We start from the raw sequence: 26034 nt of genomic DNA on the forward strand, positions 1-26034 counted from the left end.
CAACCCTGCCCCCTTTGCGAGCTGTCCGACAATTACATTGTACCCCGCCGCAGTGTTAGATAGCGTTACAGGAGGTAAGCAGCTCCTAGTGCCAAAATTTTGGGTGACAGGTCCTCTTTAACGTTGAACACAAAGCTCATAATTGTACAACTACACTCAATAATAACTACACTCAAGCTTCCTCTGTCTTGTGCAACTTTTTGAAGCCATATTGGTATCTATATAATTATATAAAACCAATGGAGTCTGAGTTATAGTGGATTGTCCATGAGAAAAAAACTTCTCTGTAACTCCTTTACTACCTGCTATTAATACAAGGATTTATCTTTTTAATATGTGTTTGTTTTATGCTGCTTGGAATCCTAAGCTAAAATACATAAAAGACAGCGCTACAGTATATCCAATGGAGAAGACAGGAATAATTCATTCCGGGTGATAGAGAGATGTTCCACAAATAGTACACTGCATTAGCCAAATAATATACAGCAGAAAATATGAACTGTGAATGTTCATGACATCTGTCATTATGTGTCACTTCTCTTAGTGAATCGGCTTTGACTTTGCTTTCACACATTGAAAAGAACCTTAACTATTTCTCTACACAAGAATAAGAATAATAGCGATTATTTATAGAGAGCTTATTGGGGGAGGCAGTGAAATAACAAATACTGAAAACACATTAATTGACCTGATTATAAAATAAACAACATATCCAGGAGAATGCCAATGTAAATGGGTGATCCCATTTCACCAAATAAGTGTTATTGTTTGAATAACGAAAAGTTCTAGAATTTTCAATACACTTTCTATATCAATTCCTCATGGTTTTCTAGATCTCTGCTTGCTGTCATCCTATAGAAAGCTTCACTGCTTATTTCCAGGGGACAGAAATCTGACCATGGTCACACAGGAGCACGGCTCGTTATATCACACAGCTCTGATTACTCTCTGTGGTACTAACGAGCCGTGCATTGGTGTGACCATGGATGGTCACAGATCCATGGATGTGTCCAGTGGATGTAAACAATGCAGCTTCCTATAGAATTACAACAAGCAGAGATCTAGAAAAATGTGAGGAATTGATACAGAAAGTATATTGGAATATTGTATAATTTTTCATCATACAAACAAACACATTCATTTGCAAAAATGGAAATACCCCTTTAACCCCTAGGCGCAGCAGGACGTTATACTACTTCTGCTTCTGGGACCGGCTCACGAATGTGGGTGTTAACCCATTACACGCCACGGTCAAGCATGACCGCGGGCATGTAAGGGTGTTCCTGCGATGGATCGGATCCCCCGTGCCGTTTACCGGGGGATCCGATCCACTTCTGGGCAGCCCCGAAGACTGCCATGTGCTCCGGGGCTGCCCGATGTCCCTGGCAGTCAGATCCCTTCCGGGTCTGTCTGCATGCTCAGACAGTTTACACTGCTCTACAATGAATAAGTATTGTAGAGCAATGTATGGAACTTGAACCAGTGATCAGAGCATCGCTGGTTCAAGTTCAAGTATGTATAAGTAAAAAAAAGTTAAAAACACTACACATTAGAATAAATAAAAAATAAATAGATAAAAATATAAGCCCCTAAAATGACACTTTCCCATAAAAACACTTAATAAAGTATAAAAAACACAAACACACAAAAAAACGCCACATATTTGGTATTGTCGCATCTGTAACAGTCAGATGTTAATAAAACAGAATTGTTACTGGACCTGCACTGTAAACGCGGGGGAAAAAAACGCAAAAAACCTTCAGAAAAAAGAGAATTTTTAATTAATACCTTTAAAAAATGCTCTAAAAAGTGATAAAAAATGTTACGCACTCTAAAATGAGACCACTAAAAAAAACAACTCTTCTCGCAAAAAATAAGCCCCTCACCAGATTTGTCAGTCGAAAAATAAAAACGTTATGCATATGAAAATCTTTTCATATGCATAACGTTTTTATTTTTGTCAATTATTAAAATGTCAATAACAAAATTGTCTCCAAATTAGGTTTTATTCAGTAAAATTGAATAAAATACACAAAACTCCCACATATTTGGTATCGCTACGTCCGTGACAATCTGCATAATAAAAAAAGAATCTTTATTGGACCCGCAAAGTGAACCCCGTAAAAAACAACCTTAAAAACGCTCCGAAAGAAAGACAATTTTTTAATGAATACCCTTTAAAAAATGCTCTAAAAAGTGATTTAAAAAAGTTACGCACTCTAAAATAAGACCACTAAAAAGAACAATCCTTCTCGCAAAAAATAAGCCCCTATCTAGAAGGTTACCACCACACATGGGGTATCGATGTACTCGGGAGGAATTGGGTATCAAACTTTGTGGAGCCTTTTTTCATTTAATCCATTACAAATGTTTCATTTTCCACCCAAAATGAGTGTATTGTTAAAAAATATTACAATTTGTAGACCACACCTCCATTTTGTTTTAAGCCCTATAAAACTCCTAAAGGGTTAACAAACTTCTTAAAAGTTGTTTTTCATACGTTGAGGGGTATAGTTTCCATAATGGGGTCATTCACAATTCTAGCTATTATTTAGGCCTCTCACAGTCAATTAGAAGTTGAGCAGGTCCATCTAAATATTAGTTTTGGTGATTTTCCCAAAAATTTGAGAAATGGCACCAAAATTCTGAGCCTCATAACATTCTAGTAAAATATGTGGAATCTTAAAAAACCATGCCAACATAAAGCAGACATTTGGGAAATGTAAGTTATGAATTTATTTGGGTGCTATGACTACCTGCATCAAAAGTAGAGAATTTAGAACTTTGAAAATAAAGAATTTTTCCAAATTTTTGCCAAATTTAGTTTTTTTTCATACCTAAACAGAAAAGATATCATCCAAATTTTTAAACTAATTTGAAGTACAATGCGTCACAAGAAAACAATCTCAAAATCCCCTGGATATCTTATATCGTTCCAAAGCTACAACCACTTATAGGGCATATTTGAAAAATGGGACTGCGTCCTAAAGGCCAAAAGAGGCTGAATACCATAGGGGTTAAGAGAAACCAATAGGAAACTGAAAATAGATAGAAAGTTTGGAATAAAAAGTTATGCTCACTCCCCCCAAAGAAAAAAAAAATTCTAGCTTGAGTAGCAGCACTTCTTGATTCCTCCTTCTCTGCACTTGCAGGTGTCTGACCAGGGGCGTATGAAAATTGTACACCATCCTTTCCCCAAAAAATTACATTTACTGTTTATTTGCTGTTCCACATATGCAAAATACTAGCAGTAGTTCTACTCAATGTTCATACATACAGGATAAGAAAAGTAGCATATATACTGGATAATAGTACTGTGCCCATATATATATAAGACAGAAGTAGTAGTACTGTGTTGTGCACCTATATACAGAATATGAGAATTAGTATACTGCTGTGCCCATATATATAGTATACTAGTAGTCCAAATGGTGCGCCACTATATACAAGATACAAGTAGTAAAACTGTGCTGTGCCCACATATACAAGATAGTAGTAGTAGTAGTAGTAGTACTGTGCTGTGCCCATATATACAGGATAGGAGTAGTACTACTGTGCTTTGCCCATATATGCAGGATAAGAGTAGAGGTAGAGTGCTCATGCATGCAGGAAAAGAGTAGTAGTGTTGTTTAGTGCCCACATGTGCAGAATTAGCCAAGTAGTAGCATTATGTTCCATATGCACAGAAAACAGAATTATAGCAGTAGTTATTTGTGGTGTGCAAACATACAGGATAATACTAGCAATACAGAGGCGTTAAAGGGAACCTGTCACCAAATTTCACATATACAGCCAGTGACAGCATCCTATAGAGTCCTATTCACTTACCGACAGCCTGCTTTTAGCTAAAAATCCACATAAATCACCTTTAATCTTATATTACCTGGCATCAGAGAGATGTGTGTTCTGCTTGGCCGGCCCCTCCCATCTATACCTCCTTATGCTATTTGCCTCCTTACTGGTCACAGTTCATGTCATGTGACCAGAGTGACATCATCTCAGGTCCCTTAGCTTCTTAATAATAGCAAACTGTACCCCATGCAGGTATCTGACCACATGAAGTCACAGCAGTCTCCATGGACTGTTACTCCTTTCCATCCTTCATGGAGGCTGCTGTGATTTCATGCAGTCACATACATGGTGTATTCTTAGAAGGCTGAGAGACCTGAGATGATGTCATGAACGTAACACAAGGCACCATGTAAAAAATTAACACAATGGGGCATATTTATCAAGCTGTCTGAAAGTCAGAATATTTCCAGTTGCCCATGGCAACCAATCACAGGTCCCCTTTAAAATATTCATGAGCACTGGTAAAATGAAAGCTGAGCTGTGATTGGTTGCCATGGGCAACTAGAAATATTCTAACTTTCAGACAGCTTCATAAATATACCCCAATGGGACACATGTACTTACCCGGTCCTGCGGAGTTCACGAAAATGCATTGTCCGTGTATAATGGACCCTCCGCGATTCTCTAAGATCGTGCGCCTGATATCCTGCATGTGTCGCTTCCCCGCTCAGGTCCGACGGAGTTCACCTTCTTCTTCCCGGTGTAAGTGCATTGTCTTGCGACACAATTTGAAAGTTACATTTTCGTGCTCAGTCCGAATCAGTTGTTGCAGCTACTCCACAATTCGATTCCGTGTGACACAATCCCAGTGCAAACCCCTGTTAAATACCTGTCAAAGCTGCGCAAATCCCGAAAACCGTAAACAGTCTGGCGCAAGTGCGATCCGCAACACTTAGTATATGTGGCCCAAAGTTTCCTCTGTGTACATAGAGCTTTATATGTCTGTTACCAGAGATACCAGAGATGAGTCAGAAAAGCTAATTTGCATATCAGAAACACATCTGTAATTAAGGTACAGTGCCCCACTGGCAGCTAATTTTAGGTGATATGGGGAGGAATTGTAACCCTTTATCAGCAAGCATTGTTACTCCGGGTGGTCAACATCTGGTAACAGGTCCACTTTAATGGCTGACAAACACTTTTCATAATTGGTCTCACTAGTTGTAGTGGTCCATTTCAGTCTTTGTGTGTCAAAAGGTACCATAAAGTAGAAGGAACAGGAACATTAGATTAGTTTTATATGAGTAAAAGTTTTGAACTTTTTATTCTATGTCCTTTTTTATATATATATTAATTTACCTAAAAGAACAACCCTATAAGAAAATTCATGTGATTGACAAAGTGTTCAATAGACAGCAGCAATTTACAGCACGACAGTAAATAACGCTCATTTACATTCCATAAAAACAGATAGCGAATAGCGGCACAGTGTTCTGATTGATACACATATTAAAGCCTCAGCAGTGACAATACCTGGAATATAGAACATATATTACGGCAGTATCAAATGGAGGACTTGACAGTCGCATTATGATGCAAATTACACTGCAGCACTATGAATTAGAAGTAATGGAAGAATTATGAAGTTGTTCCCGTCCTACGTTTATTATGTGTTCAGAAGTTTACTAAAACCATATAATATGCAAGATCAATGTAATACACAAGTTACTGTAATACTGGGGCTGCCAGGAAAAATAATCCAGAGACCAGGTGGAGTCCATCATGAGGTTCCATTTATGGTAAATGTCATACTAATCATCTCCTAATAATAATGACAAAAACTTAATTTATAGTGACAATGACCCATTAGAATAGGAGCCACTGTAATCATGATCAAAATATAGAACATAATTGTATCCAAAATGTAGCATTCTGCAACTTTATACAATGTTACACCAAATATTTTCAGGGCTATTTGTATTTGCTGAAACGATCCGCAGCACTTCAGTGTGATGCCACATGTGGCGTTTTTGGCCCTTTTTAAAGAACACGTTTGCAGTCCATTTAAAAACGCATCCGTTTTTTAACCGTTTACCATGCGTTTGGCTTCTTAGATCCTGTTCTAAGCAGGATAAACAGGTTATAAGCAGCCAAACGCATGGTAAACGGTTAAAATCCTATTCGTTTTTTAACGGACTGAAAATGCATGCTTTAAAATGGACCAAAAACGCCACGTGTGGCATCACACTTACCTATGCATTCTGATTGGCTAGAATTTCCATCCAGTCTGCTGATGGACCTCAGGTTACCTACAGTATATCTACGGTATGTAACTGGAGGACCAGAAGTGATGACATAGCACCTACAGGATATGCGCTATTTTTATGTAAATTATAGTTAAAATATTTAAATTTGCCCAAAACCGCTGCAGCCTGGTGAAAATGCTAAAAATCATACTAATTATTACATTTTATTGTGCCCTTATGAATAAAGGACAGGTAACAATCTTGCAGTAAAACAGTTTTAGTTAAGTGGGTAAAAAATAAAGCTACATCCCACATAGAATAAAAATAGGCTGTGTGTATTGGCACATAATAAAAAAAAAACTAATCTTAAAATTAGGTAAATACAACCTCAGATAAAAATAATTGTAATTTACTGTACTTTAGCCCCAGGCTACAATGATCAGTTGTAACAGTTATTAAATATTAAATATAAAATATATAATATATATTAAATATTGTATAATCGCATTTGGACATGTCCCCATTCTCAAGTCTTGTGGGATCAGGTGCTTCAGGAGGTACAGGAAAAGTACCATTTGTCTCTGCCAAGGGATCCGATCCTGCCACTGTTCCATGGTGATGTACTGGAGGACCCTCTTCCTAAGGGGATACATGTCTTCTTGTTGGCAGCAAAAAGCACTGTGTTAGCTACATGGCTACAACCAGCACCAGCACGGTGGCTCAGTGGTTAGCATTACAGCCTTGCCACGCTGAGGACCTGGGTTCAAGTCTTAGGATCAACATCCGTAAAGTGTTTGTATGTTCTCTCCATGTCTGCATGAATTTCCTCCGGTTTCCTCCCACACTCCAAAACATACTGGTAGTTTGATTAGATTGTAAGCCCCATGGGGACAGGGACTAATTTGGCAAGCTCTGTGCAGTGCTGCGTAATCTGTGTGCGCTATATAAATAAAGGAAGTATTGTTATTAATTATTATTATTACCTCTAGTTTCTATTCAGATGCTGCAATTCAGTTAGTTAGGCCATTTTGTAATTCCATCTATTTTTTGCAATCTGATATTGCTGGCCTGTTGGGGAAACTTAACTCCTTCACGCACCCTGGCGTAATTGTACGTCATATGGTGTGGGTATTCACCGCACAATGATGTACAGTTACTTCATGGTGATCGCCATGAGAACCTGGCAGTATGTGAACACCGCGACTATTGCAATCCCGCTGTTTAGCCTATAGACGCAACACTCATAGCGTCTACAGGACATTACCAGGAAGATTGTTCCTATGGCAGCTCTAAGGTCCGATAAAGGACCCCAGGGCTGCCGGCAGTAAATGCCTGCTAGAACAATGCTGCTGTCAGCCTATGCAGAATTCATAGGCTGACTATGTAATATGCTGCAATACATTAGTATTTCAATATATTAAACTGAAAAAGTGATCAAATAACCACTTGTTCACATTGGGACAAAATAAAAGAGTGAAAAAATGTATAACAAAATAAAAGTGCAAAAAAAATGTATTAAAAAAAGAATAAAACTCTCCTGATGCCCCATCCCATATAAAAATCATATACAACATAAAAAAGTGAAGATCACCAAGAAACATTAAATATTACTTATGACCACATCCGTGACAACCTGTACAATAAAATAAAATTGTCTCTGAACCCGTACAGTGAATGCCCTAAAAAAAAGTTTAAAAAACTCTTGATAAAGAAAATTATGATATTTTCACATTTGACCTCATAAAAACAGGATAAAAAGTACAGGCGGTCCCCTACTTAAGAACACCCGACTTACAGACGACCCCTAGCTACAAACGGACCTCTGGATTTTGGTAATTACCTGTACTTTAGTCCTAGGCTACAATAAAGAGCAATAACAGTTATAAATGATGTCTGCAATGAAGCTTTAGTGTTAGGCCCCTTTCCCACTTGCGTTATTCACGCGAGTTTTCTGCGCATGCTTTTGACGTGCAGAACTTGCATTGCACTCTGACCCATTGTAATCAATGGGTCTTTTCAGACTTGCATTTCTTTTCACGCACACACACGCGTTTTTTTTAACGCACTTTTAAATCTCGATATGCTCTGCATGATCTGCAGCGCAAGTGTGGAAGGGGCCTTAATCCTGGTTCTTATGACAGCCCAACATTTTTAAAATACAATTGTGACAGAGACCCAAAAAATGTTGGCTGGGTTTACAATTATAAAGTATACAGTTCCGACTTACATACAAATTCAACTTAAGAACAAACCTACACAACCTATCTTCTATGTAACCCGGGGACTGCCTGTACAGGACTGTACAGGATAAAAAGTGATCAAAAAGTGACGTTTACCCCAGCATTATACCAATAAAAAGTAAAGATTTCCCTACAAAAAACAAGCTTTATAAACATAAAAATTAAAATGCTATGCCCATGAATACATGGTGATGCAAATAAAAGAAAAATTCCCACACAATGGGGCAGATTTATCAAGCTGTCTGAAAGTCAGAATATTTCTAGTTTCCCATGGCAACCAATCACAGCTCCCCTTTGAAATATTCATGAGCATTGGTAAAATGAAAGCTGAGCTGTGATTGGTTGCCATGGGCAACTAGAAATATTCTGACTTTCAGACAGCTTGATAAATCTGCCCCAATGAGTGCTATTTTCTGCCAAACAAGTCAACCATAAAAAGCTATATAAATGGGGTATTGCTGTAATCACGGTGAACCGTAGAGTAACATTGTTATTTGTAGGATACGCTAGTAAACGCTAAAAAAAATCTAAAATCCAGAAGTAATAATTTCTTTAACCACCAATAAGAAAGAGTAAATAAAATTTCATCAATTAGCAATTAAATCCCCTGAATGTTGTACCTAAAAAGTGGATCTCATTCCCCAAAAAATAATCCCCCATATTTCCAAATTACAAAAAAAATAAACATTTTATAGCCTGTAAAACGTGAATGTTGCTCCTTCCTTTCTATTCCCGGCCTTGTGCCCATACAACAGTTTACCAACAAATATACAGTATCGGCGTATTTGGGAGAAATTGGGTATCAAACTTTGTGGAGTGTTTTGTCATTGAATACATTGTGACAGTTTAATTCTTAAATGAATATATTGTTTAAAAAAATGACAGCTTGTAAATTACACCTCCAATTTGTTTTAACCCCTTGTGAAACACCTAAAGGGTCAACTAACTTCTTAAAGTTTATCTCAAAATCTCCTGGATTTTATGTTAAAGCGTTACAAAGTTCTAACCACTTATAGTGACACAGGGCAGATTTAAAGAATTCAGGCTCGGTCCTAATGCCCTAAAATGGCATAGTCCCCAAGGGGTTAGGCATCCCCCGGATGCTTGGGAGGCTCCTGTAGATATGGGTCACTATGCTTCCCCTGCTTTGCGGGCACTGTACTGGAGTGTGTCTGTCAGATATGGTGGGAATAGAGGGTGGAGGGTGAAGGGGTGGGGAGGGGATAACTGTTAATGTTTTGTTCGTCGTCATGAAACATTTTGTATATTCTGGAACCTGCACGGTGTCCAAACTTGCGTGCTCTCCTCACATTGTACCCGGAATGGCTCTATAGACAATGTATATTGTTTTGGTCATATTATTTAAAAAAAACACATGAGAAAGAAGTTAAAGAAATTATTTTGTGTGTGTCAAACTCAGTGTAGATTAGAACTGGATTTAATTTTTTTTTTCATGGATGAGGTACCTATGCTACTTCCATGGTCCCTATGTACAGTATGTGCTCTGTAGAAAAAGTAATCTCTATCCTATAGACATCCTCCATGGAAGGGTACAGCTCCATCCTATATCATACATATGTCATGCTACCTCCATGGAAGGGTACAGCTCCATACTATATCATACATATGTCATGCTACCTCCATGGAAGGGAACAGCTCCATCCTATATCATACATATGTCATGCTACCTCCATGGAAGGGTACAGCTCCATCCTATATCATACATATGTCATGCTACCTCCATGGAAGGGTACAGCTCCATCCTATATCATACATATGTCATGCTACCTCCATGGAAGGGTACAGCTCCATCCTATATCATACATATGTCATGCTACCTCCATGGAAGGGTACAGCTCCATCCTATATCATACATATGTCATGCTACCTCCATGGAAGGGTACAGCTCCATCCTATATCATACATATGTCATGCTACCTCCGTGGATGGGAACAGCTCCATCCTATATCATACATATGTCATGCTACCTCCATGGAAGGGTACAGCTCCATCCTATATCATACATATGTCATGCTACCTCCATGGAAGGGTACTGCTCCATCCTATATCATACATATGTCATGCTACCTCCATGGAAGGGTACAGCTCCATCCTATATCATACATATGTCATGCTACCTCCGTGGATGGGAACAGCTCCATCCTATATCATACATATGTCATGCTACCTCCATGGAAGGGTACAGCTCCATCCTATATCATACATATGTCATGCTACCTCCATGGAAGGGTACAGCTCCATCCTATATCATACATATGTCATGCTACCTCCATGGAAGGGAACAGCTCCATCCTATATCATACATATATCATGCTACCTCCGTGGAAGGGTACAGCTCCATCCTATATCATACATATGTCATGCTACCTCCATGGAAGGGTACAGCTCCATCCTATATCATACATATGTCCTGCTACCTCCATGGAAGGGTACAGCTCCATCCTATATCATACATATGTCATGCTACCTCCATGGAAGGGAACAGCTCCATCCTATATCATACATATGTCATGCTACCTCCATGGAAGGGTACAGCTCCATCCTATATCATACATATGTCCTGCTACCTCCATGGAAGGGTACAGCTCCATCCTATATCATACATATGTCATGCTACCTCCATGGAAGGGTACAGCTCCATCCTATATCATACATATGTCATGCTACTTCCATGGAAGGGTACAGCTCCATCCTATATCATACATATGTCATGCTACTTCCATGGAAGGGTACAGCTCCATCCTATATCATACATATGTCATGCTACCTCCATGGAAGGGTACAGCTCCATCCTATATCATACATATGTCATGCTACCTCCATGGAAGGGTACAGCTCCATCCTATATCATACATATGTCATGATACCTCCATGGAAGGGTACAGCTCCATCCTATATCATACATATGTCATGCTACCTCCATGGAAGGGTACAGCTCCATCCTATATCATACATATGTCATGCTACCTCCACGGAAGGGTACAGCTCCATCCTATATCATACATATGTCATGCTACTTCCATGGAAGGGTACAGCTCCATCCTATATCATACATATGTCATGCTACATCCATGGAAGGGTACAGCTCCATCCTATATAATACATATGTCATGCTACCTCCGTGGATGGGAACAGCTCCATCCTATAGAATACATATGTCATGCTACCTCCATGGAAGGGTACAGCTCTATCCTATATAATACATATGTCATGCTACCTCCATGGAAGGGTACAGCTCCATCCTATATCATACATATGTCATGCTACATCCATGGAAGGGTACAGCTCCATCCTATATCATACATATGTCATGCTACCTCCGTGGATGGGAACAGCTCCATCCTATATAATACATATGTCATGCTATAGGATGGAGCTCATGAATATTTTAAAGGGGAGCTGTAATTGGTTGCCATATACAACTAAGCACATTCTTACTCTTAGGCAGCTTGATAAATCTCCCCACAATTTTTTTCATAAAGTTGGTTGCCCTGGTCCTTCTTGCCAAGTTCGCCACCTGAGACCAAGCGAGCTTTTGCACAATTTTCGGCGATCTTTTTAAAAGGTTGCATATGGCCGATACAACTAACTTTAGTCTAAACAGCTGGATTCATTACATAAATACAGCAAATCCCTTTAAAAACTGTGCACCACAAGTTGTGGTGCAAACGTGGAAAAGTTGCAGAAAAATTTGCACAAGGTTACTGCACAAACATTAGCTCCTTTTTTTTCGCACTAACATTTAGTAATGATTAATCTGCCCCAGTATATTTATCACACTCTATGGGGGAGATTTATCAGTACACTATGCACTGGAAAATATATAATCATGACTATGCCACCTCCATGCCACGAGGGCGGGGAGGTGGCATTATTGTGATTCATTAATTTTTCTTCAATTCATGTTATTGCCTGCAGACCAGTAATCTCTGACCCAACAGATGTGTCCTGCTACTAAAAATCTAAAAGTACACAACCCCTTTAATAAATAACATACAATGTAACATTCTGCAACAAAGTATCTGCTGATCCCAGAGAGGCGCCAGTGTACACAGGACATCATCTACCTTGTGCTTTATGTTATTATTTGTAAGCTTTAGCATTGGTGATTGTCTATAATACATGACATATTATAGAGATCTAACCTCTAGAGCCATAACTGTATCTTCTAGTAAGAATTTAGAGCCTTGTTTCCTCTGACTCCTTTAAATGATTAACCCTTGCTGTTGTTGTGTGTGCATCAGGATGAGGGGTCTCAGGCTGTGGCTGCATTGCCTCCCAGCACCTGGATGTGAGCATCCAGCAGGGCTCAGGCAGCAGCTGCAGGACCCGCCCCTTCCCCCCATCATCATTAGCAAATATTACCCTAAACACTTGCTCTTTACCTCCCTTCTCCCTGCAGGCATTGGAGGGGCCGCCTGTCAATCACTCGGCACCCTGCTCGGCTCAGCAGCAGCAGCTCAGCAGCCACAAGGAGACGAGCCCGGGGAAGAGATGGAGGAGGAGATGCAGCCAGCAGAGGAGGGGCCCTGCATCCCCAAAATCTACAAGCAGAGGAGCCCCTACAGCGTCCTCAAGACCTTCTCCAACAAGAGGTCCCTGGCCAGGAGGTACGAGAGACCCACCATGGTGGAGATCCCACATCTGGGGGTAGCTGCAGGGCAGCACTTCCAGCCCCATCCTGCAGCCTCCATCAGTGATCAGCAGCAGCAGCATCACTACCAGCAGGCACACAGCTCCTATCAGAATGGGCCCATCAGAGCTGCCACCTCCTCCCAGTGCCAGCAGAGGGGAGGTGCCCCAACTGGGCAGCAGGGCTCCACCAACAGGTTCTGCCAGCAGTCCACCAACATTGAACTCAGTGCAGGTAGGTACCTCCCCCCCCCCACCCCCACCCTATCAGCCTGGGCTGCCCCTGCTGTCTAGGGGATAAGGGACCGGTTTGGAAAGTTGGGGTGCTTGTGAATTATTCGTGGAAATTGAGAAGAGAACTTTGGGTGCTTTCTTGTAAGAAAGAGTTAATTATTTTCAAGGATGTTTGGGAAGTCATTAAAAAAGCTATTATGGGGGATTATTTTTGTGTGTGTTTTTTTATGTTAATGGTCACTTGGGTGCATTTTGTTTTGACGGATGAGGTTAAAATGGATTTTCTGTACAAGGAGAGTGGGGTGGAGAATTATTTGGGTGCACCTTGTGTAGAAGGTGAGCTGACTACTTTATGTCCATTGTTAGCATCTTTGCCCCATATGTAGAGGGTAAGCTGTTTGCACCTCACCTGGAGGGGCAGTTGGTGTGCACCTCATATGGAGAGATAGTTGGGGTTTGCCTGATGTAGAGGCTAAGTTGTCTGCACCTCACCTGGAGAGATAGTTAGGTTTACCTAATATAGAGGTTCAGCTGTCTGCACCTCATTTGGTGGGCACCTAACATGGAGCATCAGTGTGGGTGCACCTCATATGGAGGGATAGTTGATGTGCCCATAATATGGAGCACCAGTGTGGGTGCATTTCATATGTAGGGATAGTTGGTGTGCCCATGACATGGAGCATCAGTTTGGTTACACCTTATGAGGAGGGCAGTTGGTGTGCCCATAAAATGGATTATGAGTGTGGGTGCACCTCATATGGAGGGATAGTTGATGTGCCCATTATATGGAGCATCAGTTTGGTTACACCTTATATGGAGGGCAGTTGGTGTGCCCATAATATGGAGCATCAGTTTGGTTACACCTTATGTGGAGGCCAGTTGATGTGCCCATAATATGGAGTATCAGTTTGATTACACCTTATGAGGAGGGCAGTTGGGGGTGACCTCCTCCATTAGGAGGCTCAGTAGTGGAGTTATATGTGCATTTCCAGTAACACATGGTTTACATATACTTCTCTCTATCCGCCTCTTACTTTTCCTCTATTAGTAGAACAGGTTTGCTGTGAAGTGAAAGTTAACTTTGCTGAAGTTGTATCAGCATCGCTCTATGTACTCAGTGTATGGAGGAGGATCCTCATCCGCCTGTCTATGTATCACAGGCTGAGGATTTATAGCTCCATACAATAGTCTGATGACCTTGAGTTTATAGATATTCTGTGTCATTGTAATCCACCGCACTCCAGAAATAACCTAATGCAGAGCGATATTGATATTCTTAATATGAGAAAGGTTTCTAGATTACAAATACTACGAGATTAATAATAATAAATATTTTATTGATTTATACTAAATGTATCTTTTATATACATATTTATAAACATGATACAATACTCTATAGATAGGTTGTTGTATTGTAAGATCATTCTGTACCAGAATGTGATCTATTGCCCTCTGTTACCAACCATTTCAGGCTAAGAAGAGACTGACTGTAACATTTATCAAACAGATTACTCCAAAATAAAAAAAATGTCTGCCCCATTGCCCTGGAAATGTTACTATTTTGCCCTGAGGACATACAGATACATTTCCATACATATGAAGGGAGCAGCGTTTTTATATAAACTGTATCTATACCATATAGACACTGGAACAATATATATTCATTACAACGTGAGATCTGCTATAATCACCATAGAAGTTTCTTTAGCATTAACCCTTGCGTGGTAAACCCTGAATTGAATTCTATTTGCATTCAGAGTAAGGGATTATTTTGGCAATGTGTGGGCTCCTTCCATACATGAATATGTTATTGTGCTCAGATCATACCCCTCATTTAATGATTATCTTCCATCATCTATACATATTCTGGGGCGCAGGTAATTCACCAGCGACTGCAGCGCTGAAGAATGGCCTCCTCTGATCTAATTAAAAGTCACAGCAGTAAGAGAAGTGCTGGGTTTTTGTCCTCGCCATTCATTCTCTGGATTAGATTTAGCTACTGTATGTAAAAAAGGCAGGCGAACGATTCAATCATCCAGCTTCCCTCCTGACAGAGGCTGATGTATGATCCAGCGGCGCCGCTGACAAGATCCTTGAGGCAGCAGAGATGTATATGTTCCTCCATTTACATCTGATACTCTGGAATAGTCAGAACAAGGATAATAGACATCCAGGATACAAGCCTAAGGATATTTCACCCAAGATGGACCATGTGCCCCGGTAACTTGCATGGTAACTTTTACATGGTCAAAAATTCAGACTATGACACAAGTGCGGAAATCTGGTGTCTTCCACCTAATGGGTTTACTAAAGGGAGCAGCGGTTGTCACTTTACCACCCAGAGGGAATCTAGACTGTGGATAAGACTCTGCAGGGACAGGGTCATACATATGTCACAGCTGGATGTCATTTCCATTTCTTATGGATAAAGTGTGTCCCTAGATGGAAGGCCACTATAACCCCTGGCCAATTTATATAATCCATCTGCATAACCTAGAGAGATTCTCTACTCCAAATTGATTCTTTTGCATTTAGCATGTACTTTACTGCTTTTGTGGAACTGCTGTGCCGGCTTGATGCTATTCCATTTAGGTTGTTGTAAAGAATGCAGTTTTCTGTCATTTTTTAAGAAAACAAAACTGATAAGGTGGCCAAAATTGAGGCAGTATATAACTATAGTTTGTGAATAACCTGCTTGAGCTCAGTTCACACTACACTATTTAAAACTCCATTAAAAACAGGAAAGAACTGAGGTTTAAGGGGGTATTCTAATCTGGGCGTTTAATTTAATTATACAGGAAGTCCCCGGGTTACATACAAGATAGGTTCTGTAGGTTTGTTCTTAAGTTGAGTTTGTATGTAAGTCGGAACTGTATACTTTATTATTGTAACCCAGTCAAAATTTTTTTGGTCTCAGAGACAATTGGATTTTAAAAATGTTGGGTTGTCATAAGAACCAGGATAAACAATAAATCTTAATTACAGGCACCATTGATAACTGTTATAGCTGTTTAATGTAGCCCAGGGCTAAAGTACAGTAAATAACCAAAATCCAGGTCCGTTTGTAACTAGGGGTTGTATGTAAGTCAAGTGTTCTTAAGTAGGGGACCGCCTGTCCTGCCATATAACGTGGGTTCGGAAAATATTCATATTTTTCACTCTTTGTTTCAGTGCCGCCAATTCGTAAGATCAAAAAAGTAAATTTTTGTGCTTATTAACGTGCATTCTGCACCCCATTATGACAGATAAAAAATATTATACTAGATATTTTTGAGAATTTATTAAACAAGAAAAACTGAAATATCAGATAAGTATTCAGACCCTTTTCTGTGGCACTCTTATTTAACTCACATGCGGTCCTTTTCCTTGAGATGGTTCAGTTGTATTTAAATAAACTGATTGGACTTGATTAGGAAAGGCACACACCTGTCAATATAAGACCTCACACCTCACAGTGCGTGTCAGAGCACATGAGAATCATTAGATATAAGGAACTGCCCAAGGAGTTCAGAGACAGAATTGTGGCAAGGCACTGATCTAGCCAAGGTTGTAAAAGAATTTCTGCAGCACTCATGGCTTCTAAGAGCACAGTGGTCTCCATAATCCTTAAATGGAAGAAGTTTGGGATGACCACAACTCTTCCTCAACCTGGCCATCCAGCCAAACAAAGCAACTGTGGGAGAAGAGCCTTGATGAGAGAGGTAAAGAAGTGCCCTAAGATCACTGTGGCTGAGCCCCAAGGATGCAGTAGAAAGATGAGAGAAAATTTCACAAAGTCACCTTATCACTGCAGCCTCCACCGGTCAGGACTTTATGGCAGAGTGCACATTAATGAGCAAAAAATTATTTTTTTTATCTCACCAATTGGCTGCAATGAAACAAAGAATGAAAATTTAAAGGGGTCTGAATACTTTCCGTACCCACTGTATATGCATTTCTTCAATTGGATGTTATTAAAAAAAATATGTATCTGTGGGAAGATAATTTCTCATAAAAGTAGTTTTATGGTCCCTTAGAAGCAACATAGTTGTCCTTGGAAATGACCACCACCACACTCTTGAATTGGTGACCACATATATGCTATTGAGGCACCCAACCACCTGGATTCAGTGTTCTTTACCACAGGATGTCTGTGGGACATGCCGTAATTTCCTGACATTTCGTATGTAAAAACTATTTGTTTCTTTGAGAAATCACTACAGCAGAAGTGGTCATATCCAAGAACAAGTTTTTGTTTCTAAGGTGACCATATGATAACATTTATAGGAAATGATCCTCACGCAGCTAGATATTTTCAAATAACATCCAAATATATGTTTCTGGCAAATGGATTAAATTAAATGTGAATGTCAAATGGAAATACCCCTTTAATGCATCAGTTAAAAATCCCATAGACATCAATGTAAACTTTATATATTACTACGTGTATACACATAACTTAATATAGTTAATACATCAGTTGTTTTAGATAATTATAAATATAGTTAATCTATACATATACAGATAGGTAGATAGATAGATACAAAAAGTAGAGTTCAAGTCCGCACAGCTTTGTGGAACCCCTAAGGAGGGGGGGGGGGGTGCTGAGCCTGCAAAGGTCCAAGGTAGATACAAATTGGAAAAAGCAAGCAGCACTCCAGGGGTAGAATTCAAAAGTTGGTGATCTTTATTGAGGCAAGTGGCAATGTTTCGGCGTTGGACACGTTGCCACTTGCCTCAATAAAGATCATCAACTTTTGAATTCTACCCCTGGAGTGCTGCTCGCTAGATAGATAGATAGATAGATAGATAGATAGATAGATAGATAGATAAAAATCAAAAAATGGTGGCACTCCAAGTTCTTGTGAAAAAGGAATTCTTTTATTCCAAAAGTGCTACGTTTCAGCTCCCATATCTGGAGCCTTTCTGGAGAATATGGGAGCTGAAACGTAGCACTTTTGGAATAAAAGAATTCCTTTTTCACAAGAACTTGGAGTGCCACCATTTTTTAAATTTTTATATGTGAAAGGATTTAACAAACCTGAAGGTTGAGCACCCGATTCTTTCTTAACTGGTGCAGCTGAATTGTTTTAATTTTTCTAGATAGATAGATATGTATATATTAGTGTGGATTTTGTATGGCAGTATACAGTTAGTACATAGTTAGTATAGAATTTTGTCAGATAGGAGTGAGAGATATACAGTGACCTCCATATAATAGGGTACCATGGTACCAGTTGTAGGAGATGACTTTGCATCGCTATCTACTTTCTGCTGGTAGACATGTCTTGAACTGTAATGTAATAGTAATATAAATATATACATGTCACCTTATATTAGGGAAATACATTAGGTTGGGATTATTAACACAAGCAATTTCCCTACAGTAGGAAGCATGTTATCTCCCCGGAGATACAAAATATCCAAAATACTATAAAATAGTTCTCTGAACATTTCTTATTAATTGTATATTTAATGAATATTTTCTCCAATAAAAAGAACATTAGGGTTTTCACATTAACATGTAAGTAGTTGAGTCGTCTTGCAAGTGGTGATAGCAGGACATTAAGATAAAATAAGGGAAGATCTATGTACAAATCACAATTTAGGCCCTGGACCAAGAGGCACTGCATCACTACCAAACATTTTTATATTATGGAGTAATATAAGCACAAGATTTGGAACAAACTATCCCAGGGTTGTGCATTTAAAGAGAACCAGGTGGTTTAGCATGACCCATGCAAATTTATCTTATCATTATCTAGTCATGTAGTCATAGGGGGAGATTTATCAGAAGTGTCTGAGAGCAAAACTGTTCTTATAATTTCTCATGACAACCAATCAGAGTCCACATTTCATTTTACAAACTGATGTGGGAAAATTAAAGCTGAGCTCTGATTGGTTGCCACAAGCAATTAGAACAGTTTTGCTCTGTTGATAAATCTCCCTCTAAGATAGAGCTAAATCACGAAACAAATGAGAAAAACTGTATAAAAAGTTTTGTATCTCACGTGTCCTTGCAGAGGTAGTCTTGGGGTAGTGAAAGGTTCTGTTGGAGTGCTCAGCGTCTTACTGGCGTGGATATCCAAACAAAGTAACGAAAAGGGTAGGCGCGGCACATCCAGTATAAAACGTAACTTTATTCTTCTCACATTAAAAGATAAATATAATGTGCAAGTAGGTGAGCCATCTTCGCGTTTCGGCTTCTGCTTAAGCCTTACTCATGGTGAAAACAGATAAAAACAAATGACAAGAAAGTGTTTAAATCACCTGCATGCACCTGTGATTACATGGCGTCATGTCCGGGTAAACTAGAAAAAGGGCGTGCTTAACGAAGATACAACTGATCATGTGGTTAGAATACATAGATAGTGAAAAATCCACTTGATGTCTTGAGTAGAATAAAAGATATATGTTCCTATTGTATCGACCTATAGTATGTGTATAATCCGAATGGCTCCGTACTAAACAGACTGATTGTAATATGGATGATAATACAGATACATATATTTAACATATATAACAGTGTATGTGAAGCCGTTGTCATATTGACATAGGAAACCAATGGGAAATACTGCTGTAGGGATAGCATGTGTGAACATCGGCAAATATATGAAATCTCGATCGTGAAGAACATGATGTGGGGTGCATAAGAGCAACCATAGGATGGAGCATGTAAGTCACCGATTGTTAGGAAGTCATAAAGTGTTCAAAAACTATACCTATATTGGAAAAGTAAGGGACATGGACTGGAACGGTGGGAGGATAAGAGGATATATAAATGTATATTGGTATATATTAATTAGATGGAGATAGTTAATATATGTAAGAAAGATCATTTCTGAAGTTCATTCCTTTGGGGAATCTTGTACCTAATGTTAATATCCAATATGCTTCACGTTTTAATAATATTTTTCTCCAGTCTCCCCCACGTGTTGGTCGGTAGACTCGTTCTGCCCCAAAAAAACGGAATGTGGAGATGTCTTTATTGTGGTGTTCTACAAAATGTTTGGCTGCTCCTGATGCATTGATATCCCCATTTTTGATATTTAGGATGTGTTGACTTATTCTCGATTTCAATTTTTGTGTTGTGCAGCCCACATAGATACATGAACATTCTGTGCAATGTATCTGGTAAATTACATGATGAGAATCACAGTTTATAAATGTATTGATTTTATGAGTTTTTGGTTGTTCTCCCTTGAATTCTAAAGTTCTGTTTAAGGCTAGTGTACATACGTTACAGCGGGATCCCCCGCATTTGTAAAAGCCCTTAACTGAAAGCCATGTGTTTTGTTTCGGTTCGACATTAACCATGCTTGGGGAAAGAATATTGGCCAAAGTTTGGCCTCTTTTGGCAACACATCTGTGGCCTTGTTTGAGGATCTCATTGAGTACAGTATCTTGATTGAGTATTGGGATATATTTTTGTATAATTGTTTTGATACAGTTAAACTGTGGACTGTAAGATGTACTGAATGTTGGAATATTACCGGATTTTTCAATATTATGTGTTCTGTTGTGTTTTAAATTTTTGGAAAGAAGTTGTGATCTATTTATTTTATTTACTTTATCACGGGAAATGGATAACAAATGAGCAGATAGCTGGGCATCAGGTAATGTCAGACAGTGAGGAACATCTAAAATACATGACTAGATGTAACTGCTGGAAGCCCCTGTGACAACTTGCTGATGGTAGACTGCCCTAACTTACGGTACTTGTTTATGGTGTTTTCTACCCACTGCAACCTTTTTGCTTAACTTCTGGAACAGCACCAGAAGCCTAAAAAGACTTTATTGGGGAAATGTATCATAACTCTTTTAGAGCAGAACTATTCTAGTTGCCCATGGCAATCAATCAGAGCTCAGGTTTCATTTCCCCACTGATGTTAAAAATTAATGCTGAGCTCTGATTGGTTTCGATGGGCAACTAGAACAGTTTCACCTCAGACACTTGATGATAAATCTCCCCCTATAAGAGTATGCTAATGAGCTGGAAGCGCTCTGGCCTACGTCACTGTAGCACCTCCTGGCTCTGATGTCTAATAATATGTGCAAATCCCACACCCCAATGCTAATTAGCATACTTTTATACAGTCTTTTTTACACTTCTGCTGCTGTTGCAAAAGAAGAAGGTTCCAGGGGGATAGAAAACGGGCAGTTATGGCAGTCTGAAATTCTGAGGGAAGATGTCTTTTATGGGAAATTTGCATATGCTAATATAAGGCGTTATAAACGCGACTTGAGTCGTAGAAAGCTCAGTGAGGGACACCACAGGTCATTTTTGCAATTCCTGGGGCGAGTTTGTGGTGTGAAACAGACAAGTTCATCATAACACATGACTTTATTTTGTCTCTACTAATCTAGAATAAGAAGATAGTTACAATGAAACAAATTTATGTACAGATCATTATCCAGCATTTTACATAGCCCCATGATTTGTAATACGTTACGGAATGTGATGGCGATATAAAAATAAAATTAAATGTACAGTTAAGTGGGGTGTACCTGCCCTGCTGGTGACTGCTCAGGGCAGTGCAGGTACACCCCGCTTTACTGTGTTACATATGCACTTGTGCCGGAAATAAATAATGAAATTGACGAAAGATCCAACTTAAAGTTGCTGCATCTGCCTCACACAGTAATTGTGAGCAGTGCACATCACATGGAGGGAGAACCCTGGTATAATACTGGTATAATAGGTGAATTGGGCCTCGGCGGTACCTACGGTTGGCACTCCAGGGGCCACCTGCAGGAAGAACTATTGGGCCATATGAGGGCAGGCAATTTAGGGTGTACATCATTAGCACATTATGAGGGATCACATGAGGGTGCATCTGAGGTTGAAACATTGATAAAGAATTCGGAAGTATTTATCAAGATCTGCATGTAACGTAATCTTCAAAACATTGTGACTATGTGCGTTATATTAGTTTGGCTACATAGATACTGTTGATAACAATTTTTCAAGCTTTTGAGATTGGGAATTTATGTGTGAGCTCTTGTATACTAGACATTTCTATGAACAGAACAGAAATATCGTTAATGTGGTTTGGTGTGTGATGACTGTATTCTATAGGGCTCATGCAGCCACAGTACGAGTAGATATTAATGTAACATACTAATATATTTTTATTATAAAAGTATCTTTACTGGAGAATGATCCACTATATACACTTAGGGCAACAAGCACAGGTTGCCGAATAGCAGTGATCCTGCAGCCATTCTGCTAGAGTATACACACGTAATAGGCTAGGGGTACAGTTACCCTTATCTCCTATGTCATCTACAGATATATAAGGGAGAGAAAACATAACATGGGGAACAAATGTTACATGTAGACTTTTACCTATACTTCTATGATGTTATATTTGTATATACAGTATTAAGCATTGTGTTTCTCTTATATTCTTGATTCGTTGTTGTTACCAACTGCAGTAATACACATGATGGCCACATGGGCGCATCACCCATGAAGCGATTTAAGAAAATTGCCTTGGGCGGCACCCCCTTCTGGTTGAAGGGGCAGCATCTTGGCCCCACCCCGCCACGGGCCAGTTTCATTGCGTTTTTGCTGTAAAACATGGCAAAAACACAATGAAACCTGTGCAGTCAGTGGATACACTCCCACGTTATTGTGATCCATGGGAACCCCGAATGATTGATTTCAGTAAGCATAGTCTATAATTATTTGACATGAGGGGCATCTTTCTCTAGTTTGCCTCAGACGACTAGGTTCACCTAATTTTATTTTACCGAAAAAATTGCTGCAGTTCTGCAGTATGGTTCTCACTGCCCATACAAGCTCCCTTTCCTTGGCTTAAAGGGAACCTGTCTCCAGAAGGCACAATTTCACTGGTGACATGTTGCAATAGGCAAGGAATAGTATATTACATAACTGTTAGTTTCAGATCTCCCCACCGTTCCTGTAATAACCAGTGATAAAGCTTTCCTAGCTCCCAGCCAACAAGTCCTGGCCAAGTCCTGGGTTCATGCCTCTTTTCAAATCTAACATCCGCTCGTCAATTAGCATAACGCTAGGCTCTGCCCCCACTCATTAATATTCTATCCCTTCCCCTCCCACATATGGGAGTGTATCCACTCAGCTCCTAGCCCTCTCTCTCTGACGTTGGCTTACGGAGCAGCAAACTACATGAACGTGATATGAATGCAGATGTGATGTAAATGCGATGTTAGCGCAAATGTGATACAACTGCCGACGCAATGTACATTCAAATGCGATGTGAACCTTATATAGACACAAATGCGTTGTAGATGCTAAAGGCATTGTGAAAACATTTGTATACAACATGTCGACGCAGATGTAGTGTAAATTTGTTTACATCTTCATCGCTTTTGCAGTAACATTGCATTTGCATTTATGTTTATATCGTATTTACATCGCAGTAACATTGCTTTTGTGTTCACATCACGTTTAAAGTGCATTTGCATTCACTTTACATTTACATCAAGTTAACATTGCATTTACGTCACGTATTCGATAACATCACATTTGCCTTTACTTTCATATCTCTTCCACGTCCACATTGTGTGTAGATCCTGTTTACATCACCATTTCTGTGCAACATAATGTTTACAATGTAAACACCATGTTAACAGAATATTTGCCGAATGTTAAAGCAGTGTGTGAACACAGCCTCTAGCAGAGCATAGAGAGTCCACACTGTGAACGTTCATGGTAGCTTCCCTGACATTTCATGATATTGATTGGACAGTATATGTGATTAGCATAACACACCTCCTCCTGTTCCAGCACCTCCTCCTGCTTCGGCACCTCCTCCTTGACAGCAGAATGGTCAGATACCAAGACTAATATCTCTGCAACATGGGGGCTAGAAAAAAAACTTTCTATGCCAGGAGTCTGTGCACAGAGTCTCATACATTCTACCTATGGAATAGCAGTGGTGTCTCTACAATATATACAGCCTGTTTCTTATACCTGCTGGTATTTCATATAAGAAGATGGAGATGTAAATGCAGGTTACTGCAGCAGTGTCTGTATAATAATATCATGGGAAATAATATTCCTCAGTGCTGTACAGATCATGAAATATATATACAAACATAAAAAGACATTACAGAGTAATAACATATCAGATGCAACAATAGGGAGTATCTATGAGATACATATATTCACACTGGTATACTTTGCAATACATGAAGTCTGCAGTCTGTACAAGCGTCTACCCATCATATAAGGGAAACTGAAGAAAACTCTGAAGATAAAATATCAGAATAACATCTATGGGTGTTGGCAGCGCGGTCATACCCATGATATGCATTCATTGATATGGAATCTGACGTACTGATAAAGTCGTTTTTCAGATCCTTTTAATCCATTGTTCTTGGATGTCAGTGTATTGACTCTTCCCCTTTGTTTTGTATGCATATGCCGTAGTACATCAATGATCTCTGAGCTTCTTCAAGCTTCAAAGTAGCAAATTCATTCTCCATTGTGAAAGATACTATACAGAGATCATTCTCGGGTACTTGCAAAAGTTAATAATTAGTGATATAACCATAAGTTATGAGATCATCATGTTCACACTTCCTTTAAGGGCTTTTGTTGTTCTGCAACATAGTTGTGTTTTTGTTACATTAATGGCATCTCCGATGCAGTCTCCTTACACTGCTGTGCATGTAGCTTTGTCTTTATTGGAGCATTTTGAAAAAATTACTTCCTAAAAATATTAAAAAAGATTGGCCACTTATAGCAAACTTTAACAATATGAGTAACCCTATTAGGTTACTTACCCTGTTAAAGTTTGCTATAAGTGGCCCAGCCATTTTTTTTTTTTTTTAGGAAGTTATTTGTTCAAAATTTTCCAATAAAGATACGTCTTCATTCACATCCAGTGGATAGAGCCTAACTTGTGTTCATGGGAAAACCCCTCTAAGGCTTCCCCACTAGCCTTATACACTGTCCATTCAAGTCCATGTAACAGGACAGGATCCACGGTAGGAGAGGCTCTTTTTACCAGAATACAAAATCTGAATTGTTGCTGCTTTAAATTTGGTTACATTTTTTATGATTTATGTTGCTCTTTTGTGACACATGAAAGAGTTAAAACATGACTAAATGCTAATCTTATGTCCAACTTCACAATGTTCATTTATATGTATGATGTAGTGACTGTAACCAATAGCACATTGTGCTCCCCGTGAGAACCAAGTAAGAAGTGAGCGGATTGGTTACATCAGTCATGTGACCTGCTCACCCCTGCTCCTTATGTGCTCCAGCCTTCTGCTGCCTGGTGGTGTGACACAGGCCGCGTGGCTGCACACATCATCTATAACAGCTAAAAGCGATGCCTTTCCAGCCATTACATTAGACGTGAACTTAATTGTGTGACCAAATATCGCAGGTTCATTTTTAAACTGATTATTGTGTATGGTCCCGAATAATCTAATAAATATCCTAATAATAAAAGGTCCCCACCACTGTCTTAAAGACTTAAAGGAAACCTACCACTTGTAGTGGCAGGTTTCCGATGGAAATACCGGGCACCAGCTCAGGATGAGCTGGTGCCGGAGCTTATTTTAGTTAGTGTTTTAAACCGCGGTATCGCGGTTTAAAACACTTTTTAAACTTTATAGCCGGCGCAGGCAGGTATGCGCTCGGTGCTTACCGTGCACGCGGCTACATAGGAAGTGAATGAGAGCCGCGTGCACGGTAAGCGCAGAGCGCGTACCTGCCTGCGCCGGCTATAACGTTTAAAAAGTGTTTTAAACCGCGATACCGCGGTTTAAAACACTAACCAAAATAAGCTCCGGCACCAGCTCACCCTGAGCTGGTGCTCGGTATTGACATCGGAAACCTGCCACTACAAGTGGTAGGTTTCCTTTAAGGCAACTTCAGCCAATAAAAA

The 26034-nt window shown here is 39.5% G+C and overlaps 1 protein-coding gene across 2 annotated transcripts in view; it reads left to right on the forward strand.

The window, feature by feature from the left end:
- Positions 1-26034, forward strand: part of BEND4 (BEN domain containing 4) — a 122675-nt gene that overhangs the window by 25130 nt on the left and 71511 nt on the right. For both annotated transcript variants that reach the window (XM_072124992.1, XM_072125000.1), the window contains exon 2: positions 12702-13166. In XM_072124992.1, the coding sequence (XP_071981093.1) occupies positions 12702-13166 (465 nt within the window). The remainder of the gene's footprint in view (positions 1-12701; positions 13167-26034) is intronic.

The sequence above is a fragment of the Engystomops pustulosus genome, chromosome 1, assembly GCF_040894005.1.
Source record: "Engystomops pustulosus chromosome 1, aEngPut4.maternal, whole genome shotgun sequence".
Classification (NCBI taxonomy): Eukaryota; Metazoa; Chordata; class Amphibia; order Anura; family Leptodactylidae; genus Engystomops; species Engystomops pustulosus.